Source organism: Diorhabda sublineata, chromosome 7, assembly GCF_026230105.1.
Source record: "Diorhabda sublineata isolate icDioSubl1.1 chromosome 7, icDioSubl1.1, whole genome shotgun sequence".
Classification (NCBI taxonomy): domain Eukaryota; kingdom Metazoa; phylum Arthropoda; class Insecta; order Coleoptera; family Chrysomelidae; genus Diorhabda; species Diorhabda sublineata.
The window spans coordinates 31626454-31639895 of record NC_079480.1 but is presented as its reverse complement, the minus strand read 5'-3'; the positions used below and the strand labels follow the sequence as shown (position 1 = coordinate 31639895).

At 35.1% G+C, this 13442-nt stretch overlaps 1 protein-coding gene across 1 annotated transcript; it reads right to left on the bottom strand.

The window, feature by feature from the left end:
• Positions 1–11855: 11855 nt before the first annotated feature.
• On the bottom strand, positions 11856–12551 carry LOC130447129 (GS homeobox 1-like). Its single transcript, XM_056783786.1, has one exon. The coding sequence runs from the start codon at positions 12549–12551 to the stop codon at positions 11856–11858; it is 696 nt and encodes a 231-aa protein (XP_056639764.1).
• Positions 12552–13442: the final 891 nt, after the last annotated feature.

Genomic DNA, 13442 nt, shown 5'->3' with positions numbered 1-13442 from the left:
GATGAAGATGAAGACGATATAGTAAAACCTCTTGCAGAAGTGTCAGTTAAGGAAACAAGAGTTTCATCACACTTCACACTGTGGAGGAGCACCTCTTCTTCATCCAACCAATCCATCTCTTCTTGTAAGTGCTCCATTATATAATAAGCTCCGGAGGAAGATAAATGAAAAAATCAACGACGAAGATGAAGACGATACAGTAAAATCTTTTGCAGAAGTGTCAGTTAAGGAAACAAGAGTTTCATCACACTTCACACTGTGGAGGAGCACCTCTTCTTCATCCAACCAATCCATCTCTTCTTGTAAGTGCTCCATTGTATTATAAGCTCCGGAGGAAGATAAATGAAAAAATCAACGATGAAGATGAAGACAATACAGTAAAACCTCTTGCAGAAGTGTCAGTTAAGGAAACAAGAGTTTCATCACACTTCACACTGTGGAGGAGCACCTCTTCTTCATCCAACCAATCCATCTCTTCTTGTAAGTGCTCCATTATATTATAAGCTCCGGAGAAAGATAAATGAAAAAATCAACGATGAAAATGAAGACGATACAGTAAAACCTCTTGCAGAAGTGTCAGTTAAGGAAACAAGAGTTTCATCACACTTCACACTGTGGAGGAGCACCTCTTCTTCATCCAACCAATCCATCTCTTCTTGTAAGTGCTCCATTATATAATAAGCTCCGGAGGAAGATAAATGAAAAAATCAACGATGAAGATGAAGACGATACAGTAAAACCTCTTGCAGAAGTGTCAGTTAAGGAAACAAGAGTTTCATCACACTTCACACTGTGGAGGAGCACCTCTTCTTCATCCAACCAATCCATCTCTTCTTGTAAGTGCTCCATTATATAATAAGCTCCGGAGGAAGATAAATGAAAAAATCAACGATGAAGATGAAGACGATACAGTAAAACCTCTTGCAGAAGTGTCAGTTAAGGAAACAAGAGTTTCATCACACTTCACACTGTGGAGGAGCACCTCTTCTTCATCCAACCAATCCATCTCTTCTTGTAAGTGCTCCATTATATAATAAGCTCCGGAGGAAGATAAATGAAAAAATCAACGATGAAGATGAAGACGATATAGTAAAACCTCTTGCAGAAGTGTCAGTTAAGGAAACAAGAGTTTCATCACACTTCACACTGTGGAGGAGCACCTCTTCTTCATCCAACCAATCCATCTCTTCTTGTAAGTGCTCCATTATATAATAAGCTCCGGAGGAAGATAAATGAAAAAATCAACGATGAAGATGAAGACGATACAGTAAAACCTCTTGCAGAAGTGTCAGTTAAGGAAACAAGAGTTTCATCACACTTCACACTGTGGAGGAGCACCTCTTCTTCATCCAACCAATCCATCTCTTCTTGTAAGTGCTCCATTGTATTATAAGCTCCGGAGGAAGATAAATGAAAAAATCAACGATGAAGATGAAGACGATATAGTAAAACCTCTTGCAGAAGTGTCAGTTAAGGAAACAAGAGTTTCATCACACTTCACACTGTGGAGGAGCACCTCTTCTTCATCCAACCAATCCATCTCTTCTTGTAAGTGCTCCATTATATAATAAGCTCCGGAGGAAGATAAATGAAAAAATCAACGACGAAGATGAAGACGATACAGTAAAATCTTTTGCAGAAGTGTCAGTTAAGGAAACAAGAGTTTCATCACACTTCACACTGTGGAGGAGCACCTCTTCTTCATCCAACCAATCCATCTCTTCTTGTAAGTGCTCCATTGTATTATAAGCTCCGGAGGAAGATAAATGAAAAAATCAACGATGAAGATGAAGACAATACAGTAAAACCTCTTGCAGAAGTGTCAGTTAAGGAAACAAGAGTTTCATCACACTTCACACTGTGGAGGAGCACCTCTTCTTCATCCAACCAATCCATCTCTTCTTGTAAGTGCTCCATTATATTATAAGCTCCGGAGAAAGATAAATGAAAAAATCAACGATGAAAATGAAGACGATACAGTAAAACCTCTTGCAGAAGTGTCAGTTAAGGAAACAAGAGTTTCATCACACTTCACACTGTGGAGGAGCACCTCTTCTTCATCCAACCAATCCATCTCTTCTTGTAAGTGCTCCATTATATAATAAGCTCCGGAGGAAGATAAATGAAAAAATCAACGATGAAGATGAAGACGATACAGTAAAACCTCTTGCAGAAGTGTCAGTTAAGGAAACAAGAGTTTCATCACACTTCACACTGTGGAGGAGCACCTCTTCTTCATCCAACCAATCCATCTCTTCTTGTAAGTGCTCCATTATATAATAAGCTCCGGAGGAAGATAAATGAAAAAATCAACGATGAAGATGAAGACGATACAGTAAAACCTCTTGCAGAAGTGTCAGTTAAGGAAACAAGAGTTTCATCACACTTCACACTGTGGAGGAGCACCTCTTCTTCATCCAACCAATCCATCTCTTCTTGTAAGTGCTCCATTATATAATAAGCTCCGGAGGAAGATAAATGAAAAAATCAACGATGAAGATGAAGACGATATAGTAAAACCTCTTGCAGAAGTGTCAGTTAAGGAAACAAGAGTTTCATCACACTTCACACTGTGGAGGAGCACCTCTTCTTCATCCAACCAATCCATCTCTTCTTGTAAGTGCTCCATTATATAATAAGCTCCGGAGGAAGATAAATGAAAAAATCAACGATGAAGATGAAGACGATACAGTAAAACCTCTTGCAGAAGTGTCAGTTAAGGAAACAAGAGTTTCATCACACTTCACACTGTGGAGGAGCACCTCTTCTTCATCCAACCAATCCATCTCTTCTTGTAAGTGCTCCATTGTATTATAAGCTCCGGAGGAAGATAAATGAAAAAATCAACGATGAAGATGAAGACGATATAGTAAAACCTCTTGCAGAAGTGTCAGTTAAGGAAACAAGAGTTTCATCACACTTCACACTGTGGAGGAGCACCTCTTCTTCATCCAACCAATCCATCTCTTCTTGTAAGTGCTCCATTATATAATAAGCTCCGGAGGAAGATAAATGAAAAAATCAACGACGAAGATGAAGACGATACAGTAAAATCTTTTGCAGAAGTGTCAGTTAAGGAAACAAGAGTTTCATCACACTTCACACTGTGGAGGAGCACCTCTTCTTCATCCAACCAATCCATCTCTTCTTGTAAGTGCTCCATTGTATTATAAGCTCCGGAGGAAGATAAATGAAAAAATCAACGATGAAGATGAAGACAATACAGTAAAACCTCTTGCAGAAGTGTCAGTTAAGGAAACAAGAGTTTCATCACACTTCACACTGTGGAGGAGCACCTCTTCTTCATCCAACCAATCCATCTCTTCTTGTAAGTGCTCCATTATATTATAAGCTCCGGAGAAAGATAAATGAAAAAATCAACGATGAAAATGAAGACGATACAGTAAAATCTTTTGCAGAAGTGTCAGTTAAGGAAACAAGAGTTTCATCACACTTCACACTGTGGAGGAGCACCTCTTCTTCATCCAACCAATCCATCTCTTCTTGTAAGTGCTCCATTATATAATAAGCTCCGGAGGAAGATAAATGAAAAAATCAACGATGAAGATGAAGACGATACAGTAAAACCTCTTGCAGAAGTGTCAGTTAAGGAAACAAGAGTTTCATCACACTTCACACTGTGGAGGAGCACCTCTTCTTCATCCAACCAATCCATCTCTTCTTGTAAGTGCTCCATTATATAATAAGCTCCGGAGGAAGATAAATGAAAAAATCAACGATGAAGATGAAGACGATACAGTAAAACCTCTTGCAGAAGTGTCAGTTAAGGAAACAAGAGTTTCATCACACTTCACACTGTGGAGGAGCACCTCTTCTTCATCCAACCAATCCATCTCTTCTTGTAAGTGCTCCATTATATAATAAGCTCCGGAGGAAGATAAATGAAAAAATCAACGACGAAGATGAAGACGATACAGTAAAATCTTTTGCAGAAGTGTCAGTTAAGGAAACAAGAGTTTCATCACACTTCACACTGTGGAGGAGCACCTCTTCTTCATCCAACCAATCCATCTCTTCTTGTAAGTGCTCCATTATATAATAAGCTCCGGAGGAAGATAAATGAAAAAATCAACGACGAAGATGAAGACGATACAGTAAAATCTTTTGCAGAAGTGTCAGTTAAGGAAACAAGAGTTTCATCACACTTCACACTGTGGAGGAGCACCTCTTCTTCATCCAACCAATCCATCTCTTCTTGTAAGTGCTCCATTGTATTATAAGCTCCGGAGGAAGATAAATAAAAAAATCAACGATGAAGATGAAGACAATACAGTAAAACCTCTTGCAGAAGTGTCAGTTAAGGAAACAAGAGTTTCATCACACTTCACACTGTGGAGGAGCACCGTGCTTTGAAGTAAACAGATTTCTTTTGAAAATAAATCAATTTATGAGGAGACCAAAATTGTTGCAAGTAATTTTATAATTTTGATCGTCACTCAGCCGAACTAGGTAAAAATATATTTTGTCCAGAATACTATATTGAAATTTTAAAACTTTTTTTCACATTAGCATATTTTTATCCAATTGAAACACATGTGTACCTAGTGATACAGATTTAATCGAGAAATTTTTAAACTACATAACTGTCATTATCACATAGCGTCATCTTTGAATCTCCAAACTACATCCCATATTCCTTAATTATAAGCAAATAATAGACATTATATCCCGTCAACATCCTCTCTCGAGGGACATAATTTCTGTAATTAATGATGTAATAAAGTGGTGCAATATTCAATACATTTAGGGGTAGATTAATCTTTTAAGTAGCGAAGGGTCATTGATGATAATAAAAGAGGGAAGCATATGGAACGCGCGTGTGTGCTCACAATATTTGAACTATTACTCGTTTTGATTTCACTATTCGTTGCAGATCTGGTGGTACAAACAGACATCTTTTGAGACTGTTTACGGGGACGTTAATTGTTCGGTATCATATTGATGATATACAACATTTTTCCTAAGAACGCCATTAATATCTATTTAAAATGATTGTGTTTTGAATACCCGAAACAATAATAAAAAATGTAAAACTATAAATTATGGAACTTTCAAGACATAATACATTTATCATATCAGATTTTGTTGTTTGAACATACAGTAAACTGAATATGTAGAATTGAATTTTTTGCATAAATGTTGTTGAAGGGGTGAAAAACTGTTAATTTTTTTCAAGTAGGTGTCTTATTTTTTCGGATTTTTCGACGAATCTCCCAACCAATTTAATGCAGTTATACTACCTGTTGTATCTAGTACTAAAATTGACGACGAGCAGCAAAAGGAATGCCCCGTCTGGTAATTTTACAAATGTAGCCTTTCTCCATTGCTCCAGATTTATGGATTCACCTTTTGATATTGTCCATTATGGAGTTTTAAATAATAACAACGCTCGCCATAATAGATCGATAGAATGCATATTTAATTATTTCTTAACTACGAGGTGTGGCTATTAAATAACGAGCCTTCGCACCTGGAGGGCGCTCTAAACGGGTGGGGTGAAAAACTTATCTATGCACGTCCCAAAACACGCTTTCTGTCACTATTATAGTATTTGTGCAGTAATGGTTTGAAACGAACGTGTTTTTTTCTTCTTCTTCTTCTTCTTATTTTAAAACTATTTCTTGTGTTTTCAAAGAGGCAGCCTAAGTTGTGACTCCGAGGACCAGCTCTCATACCAGCGCTTTGGTGGTCTTCCAGGCGGTCTACTTGTATTGCGATTTGCGATTTTCGCCAGTCGATCGTCGTCCATTCTATTTACATGATCTCTCCATGCTCTTCTTCTAGTTCTGGCCCATCTCACTATATCCGGAACGTCACACATTCTTCTGATTTCATTGCTCCTTATTCTGTCTCTTAGTGTTTTCCCTGTGATTGAGCGTAATGTCTTCATCTCGGTCGTTCTAAGAATCCGCTTAGTAGTTGCAGTCTCCGCCCTCGTTTCTATGGCGTATGTTATTACTGGTCTGACACAAGTTTTATCTGACTCTGCCAGTATGGCCGTTGGGCGGATTGAGTAGCTCAGCGACCATGCTGCCGGTCCCAAGCCCGGATAAAAGAGGAGGGTTGTGAGGCAAGGCTAGCTACCTACCTCATGTAAAACAGCCATTTGCTCAGAAAACGAAGAAAGTAGCCTCGAAAGTATTTTTTTATCGAGTCGAAAAACAGGAAAACTGCAATAAATTGTTGCAAGAGGCCTATGGGGACAATTCTCTATCTCTCGCGCGTGTTTCTGAGTGGTGTTAGCGCTTAAGTGAAAGCCGAGAGAGTACTGAAGATCACCAGCGCCCAGGTCACCCTATGACTCTTTCAACTCCAGAAACAGTAACCAAAATCAACCAAATTATGAGTGCAGATCGTCGAATGAGCCGAATGATTGCCGATACTGTAAACAACGATAAAGAAACAGACAAAAGTCTGTGCGAAGCTGGTACCAAAAAATTTGGCTCTTAACCAAAATCTCTTGCGTCAACGGATCTGCTCAGATTTCCTTGAAATGTTGGAAAAATATCTGCTTTGAAACGGATCCGATTTGAGTCGATGGAAGCGGTAAAGCAAAAAACGGCAGAGTTCCTAAAAGTCCTCACCAAAGAAGACTTCCCGCACTGCTTCGATCAATGGTCAACAATAAATTTTGGTTTGGTATTTGATACACAGACCATGAAACTAGATTTATGATCTACATCTGCAAGTTGCATAGAGTGCAATTTGGCTGCACGACAAGCACCTATAATACCCATTATAAATAAATCTACCACCAGTTGATTAAAACGATGGAATCCAAGCAAGTTGATTACTTCTACCTTTGTCGCCAGATTTTTTCCACAGGGAGCTTCGCTTAGAATTGTTCAGTTGTTTAAGCATAATAATTTTTTTCTTTTCTCAAATTGACGTTTAAGGAATATACCGAATTTTGACTTTTTTACGCATCAACCACAAAGGGTTATTATCGAGTACTTGAGATTCAGTAATTCGATCATTAAATCTATATTTTATTACTTAGTTGGCAGGCTTTCAGGTAGTCCATAAGTTTTACGAGTCTTCTTGGAGTAACTTTTCCAATGAATATGGTAATTGATTTATTTTTCGTTCCTTGTCATATTTAACTTACTCTAGTTAATTCATCAAGTCTTATTATGATTTCATTATCAGATTGCTGAATATTTTACTTTTTAAACATTCGAATATATTTAAAATAATTTGCTGTGTTTGTTAATCTAAATCTTTATTATTAAATCAAACTTTTGTCTTTGTTCTTACTTTACTATGCAATTTCATTGTCTTCATTCGCCCATGGTCTAAAGAACGCCATATTTCTATTTATTCAAAGAAATTTATGAATTGAATAAATCTCACCAAACTACGCCATTGCTTATCGCAGGCGGTCTAGCAGGAATATTTCAAAGAAATTGTGTTCATACGCCTTCCGGCAGCTTCGTAATAATCAATCAATAATCTGATTGATTATCTGATTCGAAAATTGCATTTTTTGCTTATCAAACGATCACAAACCCGAAAAAATTTCACAAAAATCGTTTTTCGAAGATTTTCGGGCACGCTGAAGCCAATTCCGCCATTGAAATTCACCAGGCGTGTCCTAGGGTGGTTCTAGGGGGGTCCTCGAGAGTTAAAATTATTACAATGGTATAAGGGATGAAAATGTAAGTTCAGTCTTAAATTTTATTATAAATATTATAAATTATAAAAGAAATTCTGAACATCGTTTCTTGGTCTTGCGAAAAAGATGTAGTTTAGGTGCGGGAGCCAACGAAATGGCCTGGACCATGTGATGGCAATTTGTCGAATCAAAAAGTCATGTCCAATCGGACTGAGAAGAGTGACGAGGAAGAAGAGGAAATAGAGGAAAAAGAGGAAAAAGAAGATGAGTTGGAAGATGTTGTAGATGATTATATAAATACATCACATTTGTAAATACGACTATATACTATACTAAGATAACAATAAAACATTCTCATAAATAGTTGAGTAAAAATACAAAAATATGTTTTCGTAATTTATCATTTTTCATTTTCTCCGTCACCTTTTCCTTACAGCCATCACCGAGCACCCCGTGTTCATTTTAGCATACCCGAAAACCCCTGAGAAACGATTTTCGACAGATTTTTTCAACTCGTGTAATTTTTCCAAGCAAAGAAATGCAATTTTCGAAAAATGGAACAACCAGTATATATGTAGAATTTTCTTGCCGCTTTAAGAAACAAAAACCCGCATCTCGATATCTACTACTTACCAGTTTTTCTTTATTTTTGTCGACTTTGATCTAAACGCCTTGGATTACTACGAATAAGGAATTCCACAGCATATTGTCAGAGGTTTATCAAGTATCAAGACATTACATTTTTTAATTTGATTTATCTTGTTATTCGTGTGTAATAAAACAATGAATAAAATCAAAAGTCTTGAGGAACCGTCCAAAACAAATTTTAATATTTAGCTCAAATTTTCACAATTTATGTTCAAGATTTTATATGCATACTATTTATTCAATTATTAATAAAACACTCTGTAATGATATAAGGTTTAATTAGATCAGAATACAATCCGCTTATACAAATCAAAAAGTCGTCGAGTATATTTTTCAATGGTAAAATTTGAAACTTCCCATCTTGTTAATAAAAGTAATTTCCTCTAACTTTTTCAATAATATCCGAAAATTTTAACAAGTGTCCTAAATTGTTGAATCATCAAGATCAAATAAAAATTCAATAACAGTTCTCATAAAATATTCAAGAGGCAACGATATGATGCGATTTTCTACCTCAGAGTACAATAAAGGTTTAGTATTCTAATAAAAATTACAAGTAGTTCTACATTTTTTAAAGACCCCAACCCTCAAAAAATGTCAACGTTAAACAAAAAAGTATCGAACTTTCTAAAATTCAGTTTCACTTACAAAAAAAGACACTTAATACCAATTGTTACATTGAATGAACTGGAAATGTTCTATGAAATACTCGGATTGTGTAGGGTAGCCGTAAGTACTTAAAGTGACAATTTGACAATCGATTGGGGTGTTATCTTTTGTTTGAGAAGAATCGTCAAACCAAAATGGGTACACCCTTAATTTAATAACGATCTTTTTTTAAACACTAACAATAGAAAAATATTTCAGCTATACCTATTTAGAATGTGGAATAACTGAAATGTAAAGAAAAATTGTCTAAATCATTCATTAATCTGTTCATGAACTGATTTTAAGGTTAATTAGAAAATTATCGCTAGTAATTAATGTTTAATTATCACATAAGGTGAAAATACGCACAAAACTTTCTCTGGGTTAGAAATTAGTTATACTCAATCAATTTTCGAAAATAAATATTTATTCAAGTGAGAGAATAGAAAAACGGGGCAAAACTTAACGATTTCCTATTATGGTTAACAAAAATGGGATAAAAATTTTTCAAAACGGCTCCTATTGGATCTTACTCACTCTCAAGAGTACATAGTCATCACCTTTTCGGGCACAAATGGCATAAATAATTATACAGTCCTTCATATGGGTGCAAATTTTATGAAACCATTTTTTACAGTTTTTGCACTGTATCAGATCTGTTTCAGAGGGCTTATAGTACCCTTCATTGCCTCAGGACATGTTCCACTAATTTCCCATGATTAAGTATCATTTCCATTGTTTTTAGAATCCTGGGATAAATTTCCTTTCCTTTTTTGTATTTTTTTATTTTTGGTTTTTGATTTCTTTTAACAGTTTATTTTTCTACTCCAAATTCTGATCAAGTACTGCACTGTAGGGTGTGCTTGTTAAAACTTCCGACTTCTTGTTCGTTGCCTACCTTCACAAATTTTTGGTTGCTTTTGGCAATGTACACAAACGATTAAGAATTCCGCTATGTTGATCTAAAATAACCACCGAAGTCAAAAATCACTATATAGTCCAGTCATTTGAAGTAGTTCACTTAGGAAAATCGAGATACCCAGCTATAAAGTCGTTCAAATTTGTTCATTTGACATCCTAAAACTCCTCTCAAAACTATTATATAATTCGATGCGAGCAAATTTAAAAATCAAGGGTCAAAAGTAAAAAAAGTCGATTTTTTGCCTTAACTGATTTCCTATAGATTTTACGCCATTTGTATTCATTATCAATATTGTAGAGTGTGTAATTCTCTACAACTTTTGTTTCAAAAATGTTTTCATACGGTAAATCGTTTCTGAGATACAGGGCAGAGCGCGCGTGGCTAGAATCCCGTTTAAAATCAACTGGTATAATAATAATAAAATAATAATAAATTGGATGAACTTGCAGCAGCATTTGAAGAAGAAAACTGTCCAATATTTCTAATTCTTTCCTATTATTTTCTATTAATTTAACAATAATTACTATAAATAAGATTTGAATTATAACATGATTAAAATTTTTCTCTTTAAGATTTTGAAACTACACGGGCAGGTAAGTGCTATTAAATGAATTTATATTTGATTGGAAATGAATCATAAGCAAAAAAAATTCGAATATAATGTAAATTGTTGAAAACAAAATGGAAATTATTCATAATTATATATTTATCAACAATTTGTAAACTTTATAAGAGATTATTTTGATCGGGACTACCAATTGATTGCACACCGGATTCTAACCGCGCGCGTTCCGCCCTCTAACTCCGAAACGATTCACCGTATGGAAAAATTTTTGAAACAAATGTTGTAAAGTTGTAGAGAATTCAAGTTTAAGCGACTTTATAGGTGGGTATCTCGATTTTTAGAAATTCTTGCCTGAATCTACCTAAATTGACTGGACTATGCAAGAGATCTGCATCACAATGTCAAAAGAATTATTTGATGCAGTTGTTAGTTCCGAATATTCACAGGAAAAGTACAGTAATGAGAAACCGCGTGACATCCGAGAAAAGGATTTTACTAACATTCAGGTAAAGCAATCAAAATATTTATTGAAACATCAAGTATTTTCATCAAGAGGTGTGGTCAAATGTTGTCGAACTGTTTCATAATAAAATGTTATTCGTGAATTGTTTATTGACGACCATGTAGTAGGCGTATCTTCAAAAATATCATCTATTAATTGGATTATACCTCGTTCTTTTGATTTGTCTAAAACATAACTTTTACAATTTTTTGAATCCTTATATCTCAAAAAAGGTAGCTCGTCGGAAAAAAATATTAATACGTTTTTTGTAGATAATTTTATGATCTATAATTTTTCTTTGAGGTATTTTCATGATAAAACTTACGGTTTTGCTGTTAATAGCGAAATACTAATTTTTTTTACCTTTGACCTTAAATAAATTTTTTTCAATACACGAAAATGGTAGGGAACGTTCAAATTTTATTGATTTTCACTGATTTTCAGCTTGATGGGCATTTATGTAGCTCCACCCTTAATTTTTGGTCTAATTTGACCGGACTAGTATAGATATAAGTAAAAAATTCATATTAATTGAAAAATATATATTTCTTCTATATTATTTACAGCTTTGGCATGTATCAAAAATATAAATATGTTATCCACAATATATATATATACATTATAATTCTATATTCTCAAAATATCAGATTGTCAAAAATACATTTCAAGACACAAATAATTTTATATTGTGTCGAAAATACTTGTACGACAGTTTTTCGACATTATTCGTACAATTACAGATAATTGATGAAATTAATGTTGTTGAAATTTCATTTATGTGACGTCTTAAGACTTACTGGATCGAATAGTATTGCTTCAAATTATATAAATATATGTCTGAACATCAAGAAAACCGTGTTTCTTATCAAAATTTTAAACAGGCACAACTATTCCAAGACTTACCACAGTCAACATATACTAACAAAATTATTTATCAATGTTCGCTATCATCTGTATTAGTAACGTCAATGTCAATATCTTCACAACTAGATACGGAACTTTTAGTGGTCCTAGAACCGCCACAACCTCTGAAGCAACAACACTTTCCGGATCCATTATTGGAATGTCCTGAACTTGCCGGCAAATCTTCTTTCTTATATTTCACTCTTCTATTTTGAAACCAAATCTTCACTTGCTTCTCCGATAGTCTTAATGTAGTAGCTATCTCAATTCTTCTTAATCTAGATAGATACATATTTGAAGAAAATTCTCTTTCCAATTCCAATAACTGGGTACTGGTGAACGCTGTTCTTATTCGTTTGCTAGAATCTTTGGCAGAAGAAAGTTGGTTGGACGGAGGAGTTGGAGTGGTTTCTCTACTTTCTGACCTTTTAGGAGAAACTGTAGGACTACGCAGCGGAGATATTGATTCGGGACTTGCTGGTATTTGCACTGGTACTGGTATTTCCAATGGTATTGCTCCTGGTAATGAAGGAACTGGTCTCACCGGTGGTTTCGGTTGAAATTGTTGATATAAAAATTGTTGTTGTTGCTGTTGTCTAGCCAAATTGAGCGAAAATAGGTAACTGCTGATATAATTTGGCGGATATGCGAAGGCGGGATGACACTGAGGCTGAAGTTCTTTACTAGAACTGCCTATCAACGAATCAACTAAAAATGATCTCGACATACTCAATACTCCGAAAATACACTTAAACTAACCACTGTTTAACAAGGGTCGAATTATATATGTTCCCCTTCCTTAGTTTCATTTCACCCTGTAAGGGTGACCGGCATTGTTTAGGGCTCCGCCTTATACCTGCCCTTTTCGATTCCCAACAGATTGTTAGTTCTTACCATTGTAAACAAATTGTATAGTAACTATTAAGGGAGGTTTTTCATGTAAATATTCAATTGAGGCAACGCGCGTTTGATCTCAGGTAAGATACAAGTTTTATTGGTGTATTAGAAGTTTGAGCTAAATATAGTGTTTTAAAGGACGCTTGACATGATGCAATACAACGTGCAATGCAATACAAGACGCAATATTTTTTGATCAAAAACATGCGCAGATAAAGTTTATTTGATTGTTTCTAGCATGACCTTGACATTATCGGTTTGCTGCCATTTTTATTGCGTGCAAGCTGCAATCTAGTTACTTTTGACTTAACAGATCAGCTGACTTTCTAAAGTTATTTATTTTTTGTTGAACTAGATACAAAATATTAGATAAAATTTGAGGTTATGAATTTGTTTTATTTTATCGTTTACAGAGACTTGCATGCAATTTCTTGCACGTTGTATTGCAATATATTAAGCGACTTTAAAGAAGAAACGTTGCTTCATTTGAAATTTGTAGAGAATCACTGAATACTGTTTTTATAGAACAATTAATACCTTGCTCCCCTATTTTTCAACCAAATTGTTATTAACTTCATAACATAGTGACATTTTTTTAACTAAAAGTACATGCAAACCAGGTAATACATGTACATCTTATAGTCAAACTTCGACAGATCGGAACTTGCAAATCGTTGAATTCTATTCGTTAAGTGCATAAGTGGAAAAGTTCTTTTGGTAT

Coding starts and splice junctions, on each gene's coding strand:
- LOC130447129 (XM_056783786.1), bottom strand. CDS start 12,551: ATGTCGAGATCATTTTTAGTTGATTCGTTGATAGGCAGTTCTAGTAAA.